This window comes from Hypanus sabinus, chromosome 3 (assembly GCF_030144855.1).
Source record: "Hypanus sabinus isolate sHypSab1 chromosome 3, sHypSab1.hap1, whole genome shotgun sequence".
NCBI lineage: Eukaryota > Metazoa > Chordata > Chondrichthyes > Myliobatiformes > Dasyatidae > Hypanus > Hypanus sabinus.
The window spans coordinates 177,189,301-177,210,887 of NC_082708.1; the positions used below are offsets into that span (position 1 = coordinate 177,189,301).

A 21,587-nucleotide genomic window follows, 5' to 3' on the forward strand; every position below is an offset into this window, starting at 1 on the left:
ACTTGCAAAGGTGACTATAACTACATTACACTAAGGTGCAGTATACAGGGAGAGTTTACCTGCTCCATTGACTATTTTAAATACACTTCCATGCAAACTATCCGCGACTCTTTAACTAACGAAAGCATAAACATTATCTACCGTCGTTACTTCTAACAGGATCGGCATTAACATCTTAGTTCAATATATCGATTATCTATTAACTTACAGCGTTGCTCTCACTGTGATTTCTCATGCCTGCAAAACAACTTCTGCTCAGGTGAGCCTCGTGGTGAGCCCCCACCCTCGCGCTAATTTCAAACCAGTACTTTCCCACAAGATGCGGCTAAACCGGATGTGACGTCATCGCATGCCGATATATTTTACATGCAATGAATATACTTTAAACACTTCTAATTCTAACTAGAAAATACTATCGAATGAATTACTAAGCAAAAATATTATGAACTAAATAACTGTCGTAAAGACAGCACACCCACAATGTTCAACGCAACAACCACACAACACAAGCAGCAGCAACAACAACAGAGCAAATCAAGACAACAGCATAACCAGTTCCTTTCCTATCCATCCACACCCTCACACGCATTAGCCTCCAACCCCAGGACAGGCCACCTCTGGGCCTGCAGTCCTTGGTCCCAGACTCCCAGACTTGCAGACATTGGGCTCCCAATGTCTGGTTTTTCACCTGGACTTGCAGGCTTCACCTTCAGGCGTCTAGCTTGGGACCTGCTAACTTTGGCTTCCTTTTGGGCATTCTACCTCTGGGCTAGGTGACTTCTGGACTTTGACATGTGGGTTTGTCCTGTGGTCTTTGTCAAATTTTGGGTATTGCCCTCAGGACTCTCCAGTCACAGGTTTAAACTTCGGGCCTTGACCTCTGGTCACAGGTTGAACATTTGGGCCCAGAAGGTATGCAGCCACCTTAAACTACTATGATCATTCAGGTACAGAAAGTCCAACAGCACTGTTGAGATGGACATCCAGGATCTAGAGACAGTGGCAGTATATTTCCAAATCAGCATGGTATGCCGTTTGGAGGGGAACCTGCAGGTGCTGTTCTTTCCATGTGCTTGCTGCTTCTGCCCTTCCTAGAGTGTGATGTCATTGGTTTGGGAGATACTTTTGGAATGGTCTAGTTCGGTACCTGCAATGCATATTGTAGATTGTCACATTTCACCCACTTTGTTCTCCTGTCGGAAGGACTGTATATTTAAGTTGATTATTGTGATATTCTGTATCTTGGACGGTGTGACCACTGACAATTGTTGAGCTGCAGTCCCACAGGCAATGTGCCTTCTGCCTTGTGTATAGTGATAAAACTTTAAGATGTCAGAGGTCACTTACTTAGAGGAAGCAGTAGAGAGGGAGCTGAGGAGATTTACCAGGGTACTGCCTGGATTAGAGAGCACATCTTAAAGAATAGGTTGAGCGAGCTAGGGATTTTTCTCTCTAGAGTGGAGGAGGATGAGAGATGACTTGATAGAGGTGTAGAAGCTGATAAGATTCAAAGACCAAATGGTCAGCCAAAGACTTTTTTCCAGGGTGAAAACGACTAATACAGGGGGTAGAATTTTAATGAGGTTGGAGGAAAGTATGGGGGGGGGGTGGAAATGTCAGAGGTATGATTTTTTTAACAGAGACTGGTAGGTGTGTGGAATGTGCTGTGAAGGATGATAGTAGAGGCAGATACATTAGGGTTACTTAAGAGACTCTCAAAAAACAAATGGATGATGGAAAAATGGAGGGCAATGTGGGCGGAAAGGGTTAGATTAATCTTAGAGCAGGTTAAAGGTCTGCACAACATCCCACATTCAAAGGACTCATGGGTTAGTAGATCAATTGGTCACATGGGTGTAATTGGGTGTTGAGGACTCATTGGGCCAGAAGAGCCTGTATGGGGGTTTATCTCTAAATAACTAAACTCACTAAGCCTAACCCTAACCAGTGGGGCAGAAAACTGAAGCAGTCACGGGGGGGGGAACATACAAACTCCTTACAGACAGTGGTGGGAATCAGATTGCAATCGATGACCGGTAGCACAGTAAAACCATTGTGCTAACAGTTACACTAACCATGCATTATGTTCTTGGGGGTAAAATTTGCATGACTGAAGCAAATGCATTTCCTGCCATCAGATCCCATTTCTTAAGACCCAGCAGGGAAAGAGATGGGACTACAAACAATCTGCTGGAGGAACTCAGCCGTTTCCCCCTGTGAGACCAAGGGGATTGTTAGTGTTTCTGGTCAAAACCTTGCATCAGGACTGAAATTGGAGAGAGGAAGTCAAGAGGGTGTGAAGTGTGGTGAGACAGGAGTCTGAGGTGATTGACAGACTGAGGAGAGGTGCAAGATGATGGGCAGGTCGTGCCTGGGAGGGGAGGGGAGTAGGAATAGAGTTGGGAGGAAGTGGCAGGTGGATAAACTTTTACGTGGATAAGAACCCGCTCCGTGTCAGAGGGAAAGGGAGTGGAGTGGAGGCTGTTGGTATCTACAAGACCTTGTGCCACATCAGTGCTGACTCACTTGCACATTGTGTGAGTCAGTTAATGATTCAATATCATCAGAAGATACCAAGTCCCCAACCCTTCCCCTGCAGAAGAAGGCAGCAGCCTAGAAAAGGACAATCTCTTCCTGCCGTGTCGCCCACAGGGACATCTCCACAATGAATTTCAGTGGAAAATACGAACTGCAGAGCCAGGAAAACTTTATACCGTTCATGAAAGCTATTGGTAAGTGTTGCATTGCATTCATGGTTGTGATCGTCGCTGGGATCTTTTCATTAGCTTGTTCTGTCAAAGTCAACACAAATGTGCCAGTCTCCAGTGTAGATCCCGTGAGGGTGAACCCATCGAGAGGCTATCTAGAACAAGGAGGGATTGCTTGTCCAAAGCCAGAAATGAGGAGCAGGTTTATCTGACAGAGATTTGTGGATCTTTGAGACTTTCAGCCATTGGGATCTATTGAGATAGTCACTGGTGAAATAGACAGATTGGACTGGAGGGGAATCAAAGGTCAGAAAGACTACAGGAAAGCAGAGCTAAAGTTGGGTATTGATCGTTTCTTGTCTTACTGAATAGCTGAACAAGCTTGAAGGACTGTGTGGCTTACTCCTGTTTCATAGCACAAAGTACATGGAACATAACACCACAGTACAGACCCTTTGCTCCATGACGTTGTGCCAAATTTTAACCTACTCTAAGATCAATCTAACCCTTCCGTCCATTATTCTTTCATCCATGTGCCTGTCTAGGAGTTTCTTGGAAGGCGCATCTCAGTATACTTTGATAATAAATATACTCAGTATCTTTGAATTGTAATGACCATAATGTATCTATTTCCATCTGTTATGTTTAAATACATTCATATAAATAACTTATTTTAAGAGGTCATTTTGATTTCGCTGTTACCGACTCAGCCCAAAGCTCTTGTGCCAGCTTCAGTCTTTGCAGGCGACATTACGAAGCATCTCGTTTTGTGCTCTGACTTGTCACAGGACATTGTGAATTGCTAGTCCATTCTTTACCCTATTCCCCTGACTTGAAATAAACTCGGATAAAGACCAGGAGGGCTGGGAAATGGCTGGCTAACTTATTGTTACCTATTTCCAATGTCTACACAGGCATCTCTTGCTCAAATGTGTGGATTCCACAGTCACTTGGTCTGTGGGTTCTGGTGATGGGCTTCCTCAAGCCCAATGACCAGTTCAGAGAAAGAAAAACCATTTTGTCTACCTGCATTTATTGCTCATCCCTCAGTGCCTCCTGACCGACTGAATCTTAATTATTTCTGATCTTGGTTAAGGGTGATCCTATGGCTGTGGGTCTTGAGTCACAAAAAAGTCATAGAAGCCCCCTCTGCTGATGTACATCAATGAACCAAATGACCTTTAGAGATAACAAAAATTTCATTGTTATTATGTTCCTTAAGGCTGTAATGGGGATAAGCTCCCACATATAAATGCTCCCAAAAACATGTGTCTCAAATAGCTTCTGATCATCAAAAACATGTGGTTTTCATAGTTACTAAGCACAGCACAACCATTTCTACTGACAGGAAAAGGGGCAGAGATGGGTTATTGGCACCTTAAAACCAGTCACTTCGGGCAAATGGGGCTCATTAACCCCCATTGTTGGCAGCTCACCTTGGAGAAGGGAAACTCTGATCTCAAACCTCTGCTGCCTTACGGCTTTACTCACTCATGGGGAAGGCTTTGGGAGTAAACCCTGAGGGAAAATCCAGAGCTGGAGTCCCTAAGACAGTCTTACATTGCGTTCAACTTTGACTGGTGACGCTGCTGCCATTATCAGTCTCTGCCATTCCTTTGGATTCATCAGCTGCTTGGAAAGGGGGAGACTGCTATGTAAGCCACAGCTTGGTCTCCATATTGTATGGCCCTGGCTCACGATTTGACTGAACAAAGACAGCGAGGATGCAATATCCATGGTCGACTCTGACCAGTGGAAGACCTCACGGTTATTACTACAGGGACCAAATATTTTTCACAATTCCAGAATCTATATAATTAACCGATCTCTAACTTTGAACTGTGCAGATATTTTACAGTCCATTTTGTGTGCTAAGTAGATAAATATATACAATCTTTCTCATTGCTTCTTGTGTTGAGCACAAGTTGTCTAAACCCAGGTAACATCCCAGCCTGCAACACCCAAACTTGTTAATGTAAAAGTCCAATTGAATGAACACCAGAGCTATGTCCCTTCATTTTCTTTAGTAGGTTAGTGTACAGTGCTCTTGTAGGGGCATAGTCACTCAGAATGGAAAAAAGATCCTTCAGTCCAACTGGTCCTTGCCCGCGTTTAGCCCATACCCTTCTAAGCCTTTCTAGAACAAATGAGCAAACACGAGGAAATCTGCAGATGGTGGAAATTCAAACAAAAACACACACAAAATGCTGGTAGAACACAGCAGACCAGGCAGCATCTATAGGGAGAAGCGCTGTCGACGTTTCAGGCCAAGACCCTTCATCAGGACCGTTCCTGATGAAGGGTCTCAGCCCGAAATGTCGACAGCGCTACTCCCTATAGATGCTGCCTGGCCTACTTGAGCAAATGAACTTTGTTTTGTGTAGAGGAATGACCAGTCATTTATTTCAACAATGGAACACAGAGCACTGCAGCCCAATTCAGGCCCCTCAGTCTACTTTGTTGTGCTGATCTTGGAACATACACTAAGATCAATGTAACCCTTAGCTCCATTGTTCTAACATCCATGCGCCTATCTAACATTTCTTAAATATCCGTAATGTATCTGCCTCTACCACCATCAACGCACACAAACCTTTGAAGTCAGTGCTTACTTTTGGTTAGGTAGCTGGCTGAATCAGTTGGACAGCTTCCAAAGCAGTGAAGGTATTGACTGAAGAAAGGCAATGACACTTCAAGACGTTTGGCATCAAGTGCATGATGGAAGTTGCAGGTTCATCAGATTTTCCTGCCTGTTCTGGAGAGTCCCTCTCATTGTGATGCTTTGCAAAGGTGGAGTAACATCTCTGATCACTGGAGTAACAAAGAAGCATTAACTGTGATTTGAAGGTCCACTCTTGTGGCTGAGTCAGAAGGGTGTGGTTCTATGGCTGCAGTCTATGGAGGGAAGCTGAATACACGCTGCGGGAGTACTGCAATAACAGAGATCAGAGATGAGACCATAAGACAGAGGAGCAGAATTAGGCCATTCAGTCCATTGAGTCTGCTCTACCATTTGGTCACAGCTGAATTATTTTCCCTCTCAACCCCATTCTCTTTCCTTCTCCCTGAAACCTTTGACACACTTATAAATTAAGAAACTATTAACTTCTTCTTTAAATATACCCAGTAATGTTGACTTTCTGATAAGTTGTTGAACTGGGAGTGTTTTTCTCTCTCACTCAAATCTGTAATTCTTTTTTTAATTTCAGAAATAAACTTTATTCATAAAATAATATACAGGAAATAGAATAAACCAGTACATCTATGGAGGGAAGTGGACAGTTGACATTTTGGGCCAAGACCCTTCATTGTTTGACCCAAAATATTAACTGTTCATTTCTCTCTATTGATGCTCCCTGATCCACTGAGTTCCACTGGCTTTTTGTGCGTTGCTCCACATTTCCAGTATCTGTCTACAATCAGTACATCTTTCCTTATGTATATTGTACCATCAAACCAGTAATCCTATTCATAATGTGCAAATGCCATTCCTGTAAACTCTGTAAGACTCTAATGAGGCTCTATCAGGATGTTAGTCCTTGTGTTCTTGTCAATACCAGTCCCTTTGTCACCATTTCCATTACTGATTATTATGTCATTACCCTACAGCTATATATGGAAGTTTTGTTTCAGATAAATCAATGGCAATTAACAGTCAACATTTTGGGCTGAGGCCTTTCATCAGAATCTGATGAAGGTACTCAGCCTGAAATGTCAAATGTTTATTTCTCTTCTTAGATGCTGCCTGTCCTGCTGAGTTCCTTTAGCTTTTTGTGGGTGTTGCTCTGGATTTCCAGCACCTGCAGAATCTCTTGTGTTTGGGATAATTAGCTGGTTTGCTTCTTGCGTTACAACAGTAATTATCAGAATAAGTACAGCACAGAGTGAGACTATTTGGCCTGTGAAAAATCCAGTTAACACCTCTTCATAAGCTCACATAAAATGCTGGAGGAACTCAGTAGGTCATGCAGCATTTATGGAGAGAAATGAACAGTCAACATTTCAGACCAGACTGACTTGACCTGAAACAATGACTGTCTATTTCCCTCCATTGATGCTATCAGTGCAGCATCTGCAGAATCTCCTGTGACATCTCTTCATGTTGACAGCAAATACTTTTCTTTCCTATGCAAGCATATGCATCAGCCTTACTATTGTCCACGCCCGTCCATTTCAAATCAGCCCGAAACATTGACTATACTCTTCTCCATAGATGTTGCCTGGCCTGCTGTGTTCCTCCAGCATTGTGTATGTGTTGTTTCCATTCCAAATCCTACCCACTCACTGTGTAAAGAAATTTTCCTCATGCCACTTCTGGCTCTATTGTCAATCATCTTTATTTGATGTCACTTCCTGCTTGGCTCCTCACAAATGGGAGCAGTTTCTCTTTAATTTTTCTAGAGCCTTCATTATTTTAAGTATCTTTATCATATTCCCTCTCAACTTATTCTCCTTTAAGGAGAATAGGAGCAGACTCATGAAGCTGAATGGCCTAATTCTGCTCTTATGTCTTACGATATTTGCAAGCAAATTGAGTAACTGAAGTCCCACAGATATGGAACTTTCCTCTTCAAAGAATCCTCATCTTTCCTGAAGTTTGCCATCCAACAATTGATACCATCCTCCTTTGTGACCAAACCAGTGCCTTATAGAAGTTCATTGCAACTTCCTTGCTCATGTATTCTATGCTTCAATTTATAAAGCACAAGTTACTATGTTAAACTTTTAACTGTTTTCTCAGCCTGCTATACACATACAACTTTCAATGAAGTATGTGCATAACAACCTGATTGCTTTTAAGTGTATTTTAAAATAGTGCCCTCTAGTTTAAACTGCCTTTTAGAGTCAGAGTCATGTTTCCAGGCCCTTCATTCCAACTTGTTCATCCCACCTGAAGTACCTACCTGAGATAATCCTGCTTGTTTGCATTTGGCCCATATTCCTCTAAACCTTTCACATCCATGTACCTGTCCAAATGCCTTTTAAACGTAATTGTACTCACTTCTAACACTTCTAGCAGTTCATTCCACCACACACTGTGTTAAAAAATTGCCCCTTTTCTCTTTCCCCTATATCCTATGCCCTGATGTTGCCCACCCTCCTATCCACTGGACTTCCTTTGCACACTTCCCTCATATCTGAAATTTTAAAAATCCTTTGAGATTTAACCATTTTTAATCAATGCTACTCCAGGTTTTTATTCAACAGACTTCAATTTGATGGCAAGCCTAATCAAAAGTCTTCTGGAAAATCATATGTCCTTCCTCAACATTTTCTGGAATATAATCAAAAAAACTCCATAAAGCTTGCTGGAGGAAATTTGCCTTTAATGAACCCATACTGCTAACCAAGTCATATTGATTATTTCTTGAGCTTCTCCTGTTACTCAGACTGCTGTGTTTACATGAACATCTTCATAATTTTTCAGCTCCCAGGGACTGCCCTGAACCTATAGTTATTAACCAGCATATTAACGCATAGTATATATTGTAGTGTTAAACTTCAAGAGTACTTTATTAGAGGCAAAGGATTTTGGGCATTGGCTTTGTCATTGGTTTATCATTGTCCCATGTACTAAGGTACTGTGGAAAGTTTGTCTTGCAACCTGCTCATAGTGCATCGTGCAACATAGTGCAACCTACACAGAGCATTGAGGTAGAACAAGGTAAAACAATAACAATGTAGAATGAAGTGTAAAAGTCACGGAGAAGGTGCAGTGCAGGTAAACAATAAAGTGCAAGATCATAACGAGGTAGATTGTGAGGTCAAGAGTGCATCTTATCATATAAGATGTCCGTCCAAGAGTCTGATAACAGCAGGGTAGAAGCTATCCATGAGCCTGGTGTTTTCAGCCCTTTGTTTCTTCTGCCTGATGGGAGAAGAGAGGGTCTTTGACTGAGGCAGGGTGAAGTATAGACAGAGCCTATAGAGGTGAGGTGGTTTCTGACTCCACAGCTCCCTGGTCACATGTTAGGCATCCAGACAGAACGCTTTCTAATGTGCTTCTATAAACAACTTTGATACAAACAGCAACAAAGAGTGAATTACTTTAAGTTGTAGAATTTGATATTAAGTGCAGGCGTCTGCTTTGCGACCAAACTGAAGATAAGCTGCTGCTCCCAAGTGTGCACTAGGCCTTGGAAGTGTAGGGGGCCATGTTGAAAGGTCAGGATGGCAGTGGTGTGGTGAAAGATGGGGAAATGTGACCAAAGCTCAGGGTCACTCCAGCGAATTGAATGTAAAGTGATTGTCCAGTTTGTGTTTATTGATAATTTTATTGTTTCATTGAAGCCAGAGAATTAATTTGGATAGCAAGATTTTTAAGAATATTTGTTTACTTTCATTCAGAGATACAGCATGATAGTAGGTCCTTCCAACCCAATGAGTCTATAACCACCCAATTACACCCATGTGACCAACTAACCTATTTACCCGTACGTCTATGGACTGTGGGAGGAAACCAGAGCACCTAGAGGAAACTCACATGGTCACAGTGAGAACGTACAAACTCCTTATGGACAGCGGCAGGAATTGAACCTGGGTCACCGACGTTACACTAACTGCTATGTTTCTGTGCTGCCCTTTGAAAGGAGGGATTTACACAATACCATGCCACAACTTTGCTAACATCCTAACGAACAGTGTGCACAACGAATTAGCTTCAAATAATGTGAATTGGATTGCATTTTGTATACAGCCCTGTTGTAGAAGGAACAAGGTAACCAGGAATTAAATTGGTCTGGTTATGAGAGGGAAGTTGTCCAGTACATGAAGAGAAACTAACTGTAAGCAAACTGCTGGGGAGACTCAGGGAAGGTTTTACCTAGGAAGGTATAAGAATGGTCAATGTTTTGGGTCGAGACCATACATGGGGATTGACGTGTAAGGGGCAGGTAACCCACTCATCTCTTTCTACTGTCCATCATGACAAAAGTAAGCTATTTGCGGAATATGGCCTTGAAATCTTGAATTCCTATCCGAGCACTGGAACGGTTAATGGATTCTGAGGCAAACAGTTCATTCAAAGAGGCCTCAGTACTATGCTGAGGTTTCAACTTGAGCAGATCAAGAGAGCTCCTCTTGGAGCTCCTTCCGGCCTTGATGGTCGTAAAGAGTTTGAGGCAATGGACCATTGCAGTAGGCAGTCATTCTAACTGTCTGCCTCACCTCTGCGGCTTTGCCTATGGTTGAGTATATGTGGACAGATACTGTATAAAACTTATTATCACAATGGAGGCTTCCTGCAGGTATTGAAATACATTCAGTAGATTATTTCCAAGTACAGAGCCAAATTAAACTTCTTAACAAGGTGATATATAAAACAATAATTAAGAAAGTCGCCCTCTGTTGAAAAGCAATATGAGATGATAACTTCAAACTCAGAAACATTTGTTTTTCTTATCAAGCAAAGGAAATGAATTGTCGGTGACATTGACAATTGCCCAGCCAAAATATTGACCATATGGTACAAGCCAATGGGACAAGCTGGTCCATGAATCCAAATAAGGCAAATGTTTGAAACCTAAAACAGTTTTTGAACTATATTGTAGTTATAATTCAGGATTAGAGAAATGTATCCTCTGTTAAATGTGCCTGGACCATCACCCTTACAGAGATGATAATCAAGCAATGGAAATTGGAAATGAAAAATTGGTTCATTATTGTCTCATGCACTGAGTTATAGTGAAAAGCTTGTCTTGCATACTCTTCATACAGATCAATTCATTACAGATTGCATTGAGGGAGAACAAGGTAAACAATAACATAACACAGGATAACTTTTAACAGCTACTGAGAAAGTGCAGAGTAGATGGACATTATGGTGCAGGATCATAATTAGGTAGGACGTGAGGACAACCTTATCACAATAGGGATCCAATAAATAGTCATAACAACAGGATAGAAGCTGTCCTTGAGCCTGGTGATATCAGCTTTCAGGCTTTTGTATTTCTGCCTGATGAGAGAATTGTTCCAACAATTACACCATTATGCATTACTGCACGCAATAGGAGAAACATTTCTAGACCAGAAGTTTTATTCAAAGTATTGGCTATTTTGGCAGCCCACTCAGTTAACAAGGAGTCTTCAACCTGAAACATTATATCTGTTTTCATTTCACAGATGCTTGTTGATCGATAATGCTCCTCTGTCTTTAACTCACTCTACCTTGTCATGCTAGAAACCACATAAGACGCAAACCACAAAGAAGTTTAGTATATTATTTAATGCATTTTCAAACAACATGGTAACTTAACTAAAAAGAGAAGATGCTGGAAACACTGTGCTTGTCAGGTTGTATCGGTAGAAAGAGAAACAGTATTAACAGTTCAGGCCAGAGACTTCTCGGTAGAATGGGAGCAAAAAGCCATCGGCTGGAGCAACTCAGCATTGTCAGGCAGCATCTGTGAAGGGAAGATAAGTTTACATGTCAGAGTTGTGATCCTGCCTCAGGTATCCTGACTTTCTATCAGTTATCAGCATCAGCAATCTACCATGTCTCATATCTGTCCTGGGGAAAATAGTTGGAACACAGAACAAAAGGAACAATAGTGCAGACTATTATCTAAATGGGGAGAAAACTCTAACATTAAGGGTGCAGAGGGACTCGGGAATCCTCGTGCAAAACTCCCAAAGGGTTAAATTACGGGTTGAGTCTGTGGTAAAGAAGGCAAATGCAATGTTGGCATTTATGTCAAGGGGAATAGCAAGGAGATAACGCTGAGTTTTTATAAGACAATGGTCAGGCCGCACTTTGAGTACTGTCAAAAGTTTTGTGCCCCATATCGAAGAAAGGATGTGTTGTCATTGGAGAGAGTCCAGAGGAGGTTCAAGAGGTTGCCAAGTTTGCAGATGATACAAAGATTGGCGGAGGTGCAGGTAGTGTTGATGAAACAGGTAGGCTGCAGAAGGGCTTAGACAGATTAGAAGAATGGGCAAGAAAGTGCAAAATGTTGGAAAATGCATGGTCATACATTTTGGTGGAAGAAATAAATATATAGAATATTTTCTAAATGGGAAGAAAACCCAAAAATCTGAGATGCAAAGGGACTTGTGAGTCCTCGTGCAGAACAGCCTAAAGGTTAACTTGCAGGTAGAGTCAGTGGTGAAAAAGGCAAGCGCCATGTTAATATTCATTTCAAGAGGTCTAGAATACAAGATCAGGGATGCGATGCTGAGGCTTTAGTGAGGCACTAGTGAGGCTTCACCTTGAGTACTGTGAACAGTTTTGGGCTCCTCATCTAAGAAAAGATGTGCTGGCATTGGAGAGGGTTCAGAGGATGTTCTCAAGGATGATTCTGGGAAACAAAAGGTACGAGGAATGTTTGCTAGCTCTAGGTCTGTACTCAACAGAATTCAGAAGGATGAGGGGGGATCTCATCAAAACCTTTCAAATGTTGAAAGGCCTAGACAGAGTAGATGTGGAAAGGATGTTTCCCATGATGGGAGAGTCTAGGCCTAGAGGGCATCGCCTCAGGATAGAAGGGCATCCATTTAAAACAGGTATGTGGAGAAATTACTTTAGCCAGTGGGCAGTACATTTGTGGAATTTATTGCCATAGGCAGCTGTGGAGGCCTGGTCGTTTGGGTATATTTAAAGCAGAGCTTGATATGTTCTTGACTGGACATGGCATCAAAGATTATGGGGAGAAGGCCAGGGAGTGGGGCTGAGGAGGGAACTTAAAGGATCAGCCATGATTGAATGGCAGAGCAGACTTGATTGGTCAAATGGCCTAATTCTGCTCCTATGTCTTATGGTATTATTATTCTGGGAATGAAAGGGTTAACATATGAGGAGCATTTGGCAGGTTTGGACCTGTAGTCACTGGATTTTAGAAGAACAAGGTGGGATCTCATTGAAACCCCACTGAATGTTGAAAGGACTAGATAAGATGGGTGTGCAGAGGATGTGTCCTGTGGTGGAGGTGTTCAGAACCAGAGGACAGAGCCTCAGAATTAAGGGGCAACCCTTTAGAACAGAGGTAAGGAGGAATTTTTTTAGCCAGTGAGGAGTGAATCTGTGGAATTCTCTGCCACAGACAGCTGTGGAGGCCAAGACCATGGATAAATTTAAAACAAAAATTGATAGTTTCCTGATTGATCAAGGCATCAAGGGTTATGACAAGAAGGGAGGTGTGTGGGATACAGGATCAGCCTTGATGGGCAGACAGATTAATTTCAATGGGCTGAATGGCCTAATTCTGCTGCTTTGTAATTTGGTCTTATAGTCTTATATATGTCACCATATACTACCCAGAGATTCATTTTCTTGCAGGCATTCACAGTAGATACAAAGAAACACAATATAGTCAATGAAAAGCCACACAATGACTGACAAACAACCAATGTGCAAAAGACAAAAAGCAGTGTAAATGTAAAAGGAAAAAAATGATAATAATAAATAAATTATCAGTAAATATCATGAACATGAGTTGAAGTCTCCTTGAAATTGAGTCCATAGTTTGCAGGATCAGTTCAGTGATGGGGCTAGTGAAGTTGGGTGAAGTTATCTCTTTTGGTTAAGGTCCTGATGGTTGAGGTATAATAGCTGTTCCTGGTAGTGGTGTGGGACCTGAGGCTCCTGTGCCTTTTTCCTGATGGCAGCAACAAGAAGAGAGTATGACCTGGGTGGTGGGAGTCCTTGATGACAGATACTGCTTTCTTGCGACAGCACTTCTTGTAGATGTGGTCAATGGTAGAGAGAGCTTTACTCATGACGGGCCAGGCTGTATCCACTAGTTTTTGTAGGCTTTTCTGTTCAAGGACATTGGAGTTTCCATACCAGTCTGTGATGTAACCAGTCAGTATACTCTCCACTACACATCTATAGAACAAAGGAATAACATTTATCACCTTCCAATCCACTGGCTCAATTCCAATGGCTAGTGGGGATGCAAAGATCTTCGCCAAAAGCACAGCAATCTCTTCCTTTGCTTCCTGTACTAACCCAATGTATATCCTTTCTGGCCCCCAAACTTTACCTATTCTAATGTTTTTCAAAAGTTCCAGCTCTTCCTCTTAATATCAACAGTTCTATGTTGACCTTATATTGGTCAAATCCCTTTCATTGGTGATTATTGAAGCAAAGTTTTTATTGAGAACCTCCCATACCTCCTCTGACTACAGGAACACATTTCTTCTTCTATCCCTGATCAGTCCTACTGTCATTCCAATCATAATTCTGTTCTTCACGTACCTGTAGATCACCTTGGAGTTTTTCTTAATCCTACTACCAAGGCTTTTTCATCTCTCCTGCTAGCTGTCCTAAGTTCATTCCTAAGTTTCTCCCCTTTAAGAAATGCAGATGCTAATTGCTCAAATGTTTTTTGGTTATGGCCATGAACGCTGGCAGTAGGTTTACTTGTCAAAAATCATCTGTGTTCAATATCTAGATATCCCAGATGAGTTAATTACAAAATGGAAAGATACGAAGAGTGTTACTGAAATTATCCAAACTGGAGACCACTTCAAGGTAAATGTCACCATGGGCAGCGAGCTGATTGTCCATGAGTTTACAATTGGAGAGGAGATGGAAGTCCTAAGTCCCTCTGGAGAACAAATTAAGGTAACGGCCTTCTCTATTTGAACATTAAGACATACATTAATCTGTTTTGCACACTGCTGGTTGATGTTAACAATACAGTTAGATTATAGAACATAGAACTGTACAGCACCTCAAGAATGGTTGAAAAGAGATAAATATTTAATGAATATACTTTTGGTGGATGGTAAAAAGACTCTTACTAAGAAATGGTTATCACAGGAGAGCCCAACTTTAAGTACATGGATGGAAATTACAATGGACATTTACAAAATGGAGAAGATAACAGTATCTGTTAATCATAAGCTGGAACAATTTGATTCATACTGGGAAAAATGGTTTAACTACATAATGCCTCTTAGGCCTGATTTTATTCTCACAAATCAATGGATCTGTTGTAAAAAAAAAAAGATCACTCCCTACTTGTACATAGTTCTTTCCTTTTGCTTGTTTTTTCTTTCCAATCTTTTCTATAAGTGTATACCTCAGATAAATACTTTGTGGAGATTTGTGATATATATGTACAATGTCCGAAATACATCTTACGGAAATGTTTGTTTGATGACCTTCAATAAAAAAATAAATTACAGAAAAAAAGAACTGTACAGCACAGGAACAGGCCCTTCAGCCCACAATGTTGTGACAAACCAATAAATTAGTAATCAATTGTTGCATGAGTTAATTTCATGAGGGGCATAAGTTGGATAGATTGTGGGGAACATTTCTCCTTCGCAGAGGTGTTCAAATCTAGAGGGTGAGGGACAGGGGTAGGTGGTTTAGAGGAGCACCTGGGAAATAAATTCTTTACCCAAAGGGTAGTTGGAACCTAGGTGTAATACTCACAGTCTAAGAGGTTAATTGAGACAATATTCTCCCACTATCTAGCTGAGCACTTGAATCACCATACCATGGAAGACTATGACCAAATATGGGTAAATAGGATTAGTACAGATAACTACTTGATATTGTATGTAATTAACAGGAGGATGACGAGAGTGAGGGTAGGACTGATCAGGGATAGAAGAGGAAACGTGCCCGAAAATGAAGGAGGTAGGGGAGGTCCTTAATGGATACTTTGAGTATTAAGCAATGAGATGGACTTGGCCAACGTGAAGTCAGTGTAGAACAGGCTGATATGCCAGAACATATCGATATTAAGAAAGAAGGTGTGCTAGAACTTTTGAAAAACATTTGAATAGGTATGTCCCTGGGGCCAGAGGGGATATCTCCCAGGTTAATACACAATCTGGTGAGCTGAAAGACCTATTTCCTTGTTCCATGACTTCATAAGTTCTCCTGATTAAAAGGCTCAATCTCTGAATAATAGAGGTCACTAGCATAGAAGGAGGCCATTCAGTCCATTAAAACTAACCCCTCCCTTTGAAAGAAACAACTAGTTCAATTTGCTCTTCCCCAGAGCCCTATAATACAGGGTGGCACAGTAGCGTAGCAGTTAGCATAATGCTTTATGGTGCCAGTGACCTGGGTTTAATTTTGCCACATCTGTAAGAAGTTTGTACAGTCTCCCTATGGCCATGTGTGTTTCCTCTAGGTGCTCCAGTTTCCTCCCACTTTCCAGAGATGGATGGGTTAGGGTTAGTAATTTGTGAGCATGATATGTTGGTGCAGGAAGCATGGAAATACTTCCAGGCTGCCCCCGGCTCATCTTGGGATTGTGTTGACACAAATGGCACATTTCACTGTTTGTTTCAATGCTTTCCATAGAACCACAGAACATTACAGCACAGAAACAGGCCTTTTGGCCCTTCTTGGCTGTGCTGAACCATTTTTCTGCCTAGTACCTGGGCCTGTACCTGTACCTGGGTCATATCCCTCCAAACCCCTCTCTTCCATATACCTGACCAAGATTTTCTTAAATGCCAAAAGTAAGCCCGCATTCACCAGTTCATCTGGCAGCTCATTCCACACTCCCACCACTCTCTGCATGAAGAAGCCCCCCACCCCATGTTCCCTTTAAACTTTTCCTCCTTCACCCTTAACACATGTCCCCTGGTTTTTTTTCTCCCCTAGCCTCAGTGGAAAAAGCCTGCTTGCATTCACTCTATCTATACCCATCATAATTTTATATACCTCTATCAAATCACCCCTCATTCTCCTATGCTCCAGGGAATAAAGTCTTAATCCATTCAACCTTTCTCTTTAACTCAGTTTCTCAAGTCCCAGCAACATCCTTGTAAACTTTCTCTGCACTCTTTCAACCTTATTAATATCCTTCCTGTAATTAGGTGACCAAAACTGCACACAATACAATATGTGTGAAATATTGTATTTCAAATACAATATGTGTGACAAATAAAGGTAATCTATTGTTTCAAATGTTCATCCAATTCGTAACTTTTCATAACTTAAATCCATGGTTTTGGAATGAGTTTTGTAACTCCAGCACAAAGGCATGTTTACAAAATTCAATTGCTAACTGCATAGCATGTCAAAACTAAGATCAAACCAAATCTATTGGCTGAATGAGGAATTTCTCTTCACAAAGATAATGATTACTCACCAAATCTCATTCATTTTAAATCTGTTTATTATACTCACTACAGTAAATTTCTCAACTGTGGGCTTCTTCCCATCCTCCCTCACATCACCCTTCCCATCCACAGGCACGCTCAAAAATCAGTTTATATATTTATATTTTTATAAAGGTTTATATATTTTACTTAGAGATACAACATGGAACAGCCGTCCTGGCCCAATGAACCACACCACCCAACAACACATCTAATGTGGGAGGAATCCAGAGCTCTGGAGGAAACCCACATGGGGAAATGAACAAACTCCTTACAGATGGCACTGGGATTGAACTCCAAACTCCAGAGTGCCCTCAGCTATAGTAGCATCTCACTAACCTCTATACTACTGTGACCCCACCCCCCCAAACATATCGCAAAATATTGCAATAAAACATTGAATTAAAGCAGGTCGAGAAGTAGCTGTGCAGAAGGAAACAGAGATGATGGCTTAGGTTAGTGAAGTAGCAATTCTGTTTCTCTCTCCTCAGATGCTGCCTAATCTACTAAGTGGTTCCAACATTTCCTGCTTTTATTCTCTATCCTACGATTATGTTCCTTCAGACATGATACAGTGCAGTCTGAAAACAGAAGAATGATTGGGGCCTCTCTGCAAACTGTACCTTGACTTTAGTTTTAGTTTGGCTAAGCCAACATTCCTGAGAAGTTTGAAAAAGCTTCCACATTTGAAGATTTTTTTTCCCCCTGTAAGTGGATACCAAAGGCTGTGTGTTATATTTTTTGAATATCAATGCACAAGTATCAATAAAAGTAGTTGCTTGTCAATTTTCCAAATAACCCACTTAAGCAGTCACCTGCAGTGAAACTAGTAGCCTGAGTTCAAGAGCATTTGATTACACTGGGGCTAATCCCTGATCAGAAGAAGGCAATGGCAAATCATTTCTGTAGGAAAGTTTACCAAGAACAGTCATGGTCTTGGAGACAAAGATTTCACATGTCGAACGACATGGCACATGATGATGATGGTGATCAATACCACTTTGTAATCGATTAGATTGATCTTAGATCTGGTTATAAGATCGGCACAACCTTGTGGGCTAAAGAGCCTTTACCGTGCTGTCAAGCTCTGTGTTCTATGTTCTGTATTCTATGAAATAGGCTTGAATAATTGAAATGCCTGTATCTGTATAAGTTAACATGGTGGACAAGATTTTCACAGGTGTATTTTTTACTATCTTGTGTATTGCTGATCTAGACCGTAGTCACTGCTGAAAGAAACCATAAACTTGTTATCAAGATGAAAGACATTACCTCAGTCTCTGAGGTTGTGGGAGACCAACTGATTATTGTAAGTAACCCTTCACCATGACATGGGATACTACAAACTTTGGTATTGATCCTCTTAGAAAGTTTTAAATGTCTGAAGACTTTGGACTACTTTCAATGACTGACAGTAAGGTTGGTAGGTATTAACTGATGTGATGGCAAAATTATAATTGAATTGATGGGAATGTAAAAAAAAAGAACAGGAGGAGGCCATAGGGCACTTCAAGCCCATGGAATTATTCAATAAGATCATGGCAATTTCTACAGCTGAACTTTCCCTACCCTTAACTCCATTACAATTTCTCTCAGTGTTGAAAAATCTATTGACAACCCTCCTAGAAAACATTTGAAAGCTGCTGGCAGATCCTATCAGATCAGGTGAGTTTATTGTCATATACACCAGGCTGCTTTGAAATTCCTTGCTCACTTGGAGCTCACAGAGTCAGCAGCATATGTTCAAAGTAAATTTATTTTCAAAAGTACATGTGTATCACCATACACTACCTTGAGATTCATTTTCTTGCAGGCATTCTCACCAGATACAAAGAAACACAATAGGAACAATGAAAATCTACTCACAAAGACAGAAAAACAATTTAAAAAAGTCAAACTATGCAAATACAAAAAAACCACAAGCAATAATAATAAGAATAATGAATAAATAAATAATAAATACTATTGAGAACATGGATTGTAGGGTGCTTGAGAAGTGACTCCACAGATGTGGAATTAGTTTAGTGTTGAGGTGAGTGAAGTTATTCACACTGGTTCTGAAGTCTGCTGGCAAATAATAAAAACGACAATAAATACAAAGCTGAGATCAGAAACGATGGAATGATGTAAAGTGTTGTAATGCAAAAAGAAATCTTGAAGTGACAATAAAGTGAGAGGTAGAATTAAGGTTTGAGAACATGGCAACACTAGTGGGATGCGGTTGTCGAAGGATAATTGGTTCAGGAACCCGATCACAGCAGGGAAGAAGTTTGAGTCTGATCATGTAGACTTACAAGCTCCTGTATCTTCTAAAAGTCAAATGAAAGAAAAGCAAATGACATTGTTTTCAAGAGTTACTGTCAGAAATGTCTAAATAGAGTGGCTCCTGCTCGTCATGCAGGACGTCCCGAGAGACCCTCCTACCTCATGATAGCCTGTTGTCCACCACCAATGCTGAAAATGGACTTTAATTTAAGAGCCCATGGTGCTACAGGAAAGGTACTAACTTGGATAAAAGTCTGTCTGACTGGCAGGAGACAATGAGTAGGAATAGAGGAGGCCTATTCTGGTTGGTTGCTGGTGACAAGTGGTGTTCTGCAGTGGTCGGTATTCATATGGCTTCTTTTCATGTTATACAATGTGTCAGTGATACAGATGATGGAATTGATGGCTTTGTGGCCAAGGCTGTGGATGATGCAGAGATGCAGAAGTTGTGTTGAGGTAGCAGGGAATCTGCAGAAGAATTTCAAAAGATTGGGAGAATGGACAACAAAGTGGCAGATGGAATACAATGTAGGGAAGTGGGTGGTCATAAATATTGATAAAAGGAATTAAAGTGTAGTCTATTTTCTAAACGGGGATGTTGCCTGACCTGCTGAGTTCCTCCAGCATTGTGTGTGTTCTGTCTGTCAGTTGACTAAGTGTTGTGTAGATGTTAATATTTATTTTAGTTACAGTATCATTATTCTGATTGGTTTATTTAATTCCATTGGCTCAGTTCTACATATCCCCACAAGAGAAATTGATATCATATATTTCTTACTTGTATACCACAAGGACAGGTTTGTAGACAGGAAAGGTTTAGAGGGATATGGAACAAACATGGGCTGATGGGACTAGCTTACATGGACATGGTGTTCAGCAGGGATTTGTTGGGCCAAAGAGCCTGCTTCCATGCTGTATTACTCTATAAGAATGCAACCAGTCAGTGTTTTGAAGTATTAAGACCTGTCACACCAAAAGAAAGACACTGTAGGTTTTGGAAAAATAAAATAAAACTGCAAATGCTGGAAATACTGAGGAGATCAGACAGTGACGATGCAGATAGAAACAGGGTGAACATTTCTAGCCCAGCAATGGTGAAAGATTTAGGATCAGCATAATAGCACAGTGGTTAGCATGGCACGAACAATACAGGTTCAATCCTGCCACAGTCTATTAGGAGATTGTTCATTCTCCTTGTGACTACGTGGTTTCCTCTGGGTGCTAGTTCCCTCTCATATTCCAAAGACATGTGGAGTAGTAGGTTAATTGGTCACATGAGTGAATAGGACGGCACGGGGTCATTGTGCCGGAAGGGCCTGTCACCATGCTGAACCTAAAAAAATAAGGCAAGATACAAGATTTTGTCAGAAACACAAGAGTCTGCAGGTGCTGGAATCTCAAAGAAAGTTGCTGGAGGAACTCAGTGGGAGGAATTTATTTACCCAGGGGGTGGCAGATCTGCGGAATTCATTGCCATGGATGCCCGTGGAGGACAAGTTACTGGGTATGTTTAAAGCAGAGGTTGATAGCTCTTGATTGATAAGGATATCGAAGGTTACAAAAGGAAGGCAAGAGAATGGGGTTGAGGGGGAATAATAGATCAGCCATGATAGAATGACGGAGCAGACTCAAAGGACTGAATGCCTCACTCTGCTCCTATGTCTTATGGTCTTATGGACAGGCAGCACCTATAGACAGAAATGGACAGTCAACATTTCAGGTTGAAACTCTTCATTTGCACTAAAAGAGTGGAAGGGAGATAGCCAGTATAAAGAGGCAATGCTGAGGATCAAGGTAAAAAGTGGCGAGCAATAACTGGAGGAGGGCAGGTGGAGTGGAGTGAGGGATTGGAGGGCGGAGGCTGGCAGGGGATAGGCGGACGCAACAAAGGGCTATGTTTCTGTTGCCCTGCTTTGCATAGGGTGTCAGTACAGAACATGGTGTCAACTCGAGACCCTGTGACTCACAGGGGAAGGGTTCAACCATGGAGAATTGGGGACTTGCCTTGTATTTGGACAGTATTCCTTGATAAACAAAATGTTGTTTATTGTTCTCTTTGCAGACTATGACCTTTGGTGCTATTCAATACAAGACAATCAGCAAGAGAATCAGATAAAAGAGTACAGAGCACTCTGTGCAGCTTGATGTATGGCATTACAAATAAAACCTATTCGTCTGAATTTCTGTTTTTTCTCTTTAATGACAGTATTAATTATAATTGACATCTCACACTAGTGAGCTCACCTAAGGAGAAAAATGACATGAAACCCAAATGGAAGTTAGTAACGCTACATTCTATAACTCCCTCAGTGCCTAACAATACATTCCCAGTGGATCCCTATGCATTACCCAAGTGCTGGACGTTCAGAATATAACATGGGCCATAGTCCTGGTAGAGCAACTGCCTGAGGGTGCCAGAGACTTCGGTTCAATCCTGAAAATGGGTGCTGTCCATAAGAAGTCCACACGGTCTTCCTGTGACCATGTGGGCTTCTTCCAGGAGCTCCAGTTTCCTCCCACATCTCAAAGGTGTGCAGTTAGGGA

The 21,587-nt window shown here is 41.4% G+C and overlaps 1 protein-coding gene across 1 annotated transcript; it reads left to right on the forward strand.

The window, feature by feature from the left end:
• Positions 1-2,622: 2,622 nt before the first annotated feature.
• On the forward strand, positions 2,623-21,159 carry LOC132390952 (fatty acid-binding protein 1, liver-like). The gene is made up of 4 exons (XM_059963485.1): positions 2,623-2,732; positions 14,099-14,271; positions 17,995-18,087; positions 21,106-21,159. The coding sequence occupies exons 1-4, from the start codon at positions 2,666-2,668 to the stop codon at positions 21,157-21,159; spliced, it is 387 nt and encodes a 128-aa protein (XP_059819468.1). The 5' UTR covers positions 2,623-2,665.
• Positions 21,160-21,587: the final 428 nt, after the last annotated feature.

Excerpts from the sequence above, each read along its gene's own strand:
- LOC132390952 (XM_059963485.1), top strand. The coding sequence starts at position 2,666 with ATGAATTTCAGTGGAAAATACGAACTGCAGAGCCAGGAAAACTTTATA. Across the intron at positions 2,733-14,098 it reads ACCGTTCATGAAAGCTATTG|ATATCCCAGATGAGTTAATT; the intron begins GTAAGTGTTGCA and ends TTCAATATCTAG. Across the intron at positions 18,088-21,105 it reads TGGGAGACCAACTGATTATT|ACTATGACCTTTGGTGCTAT; the intron begins GTAAGTAACCCT and ends TTCTCTTTGCAG.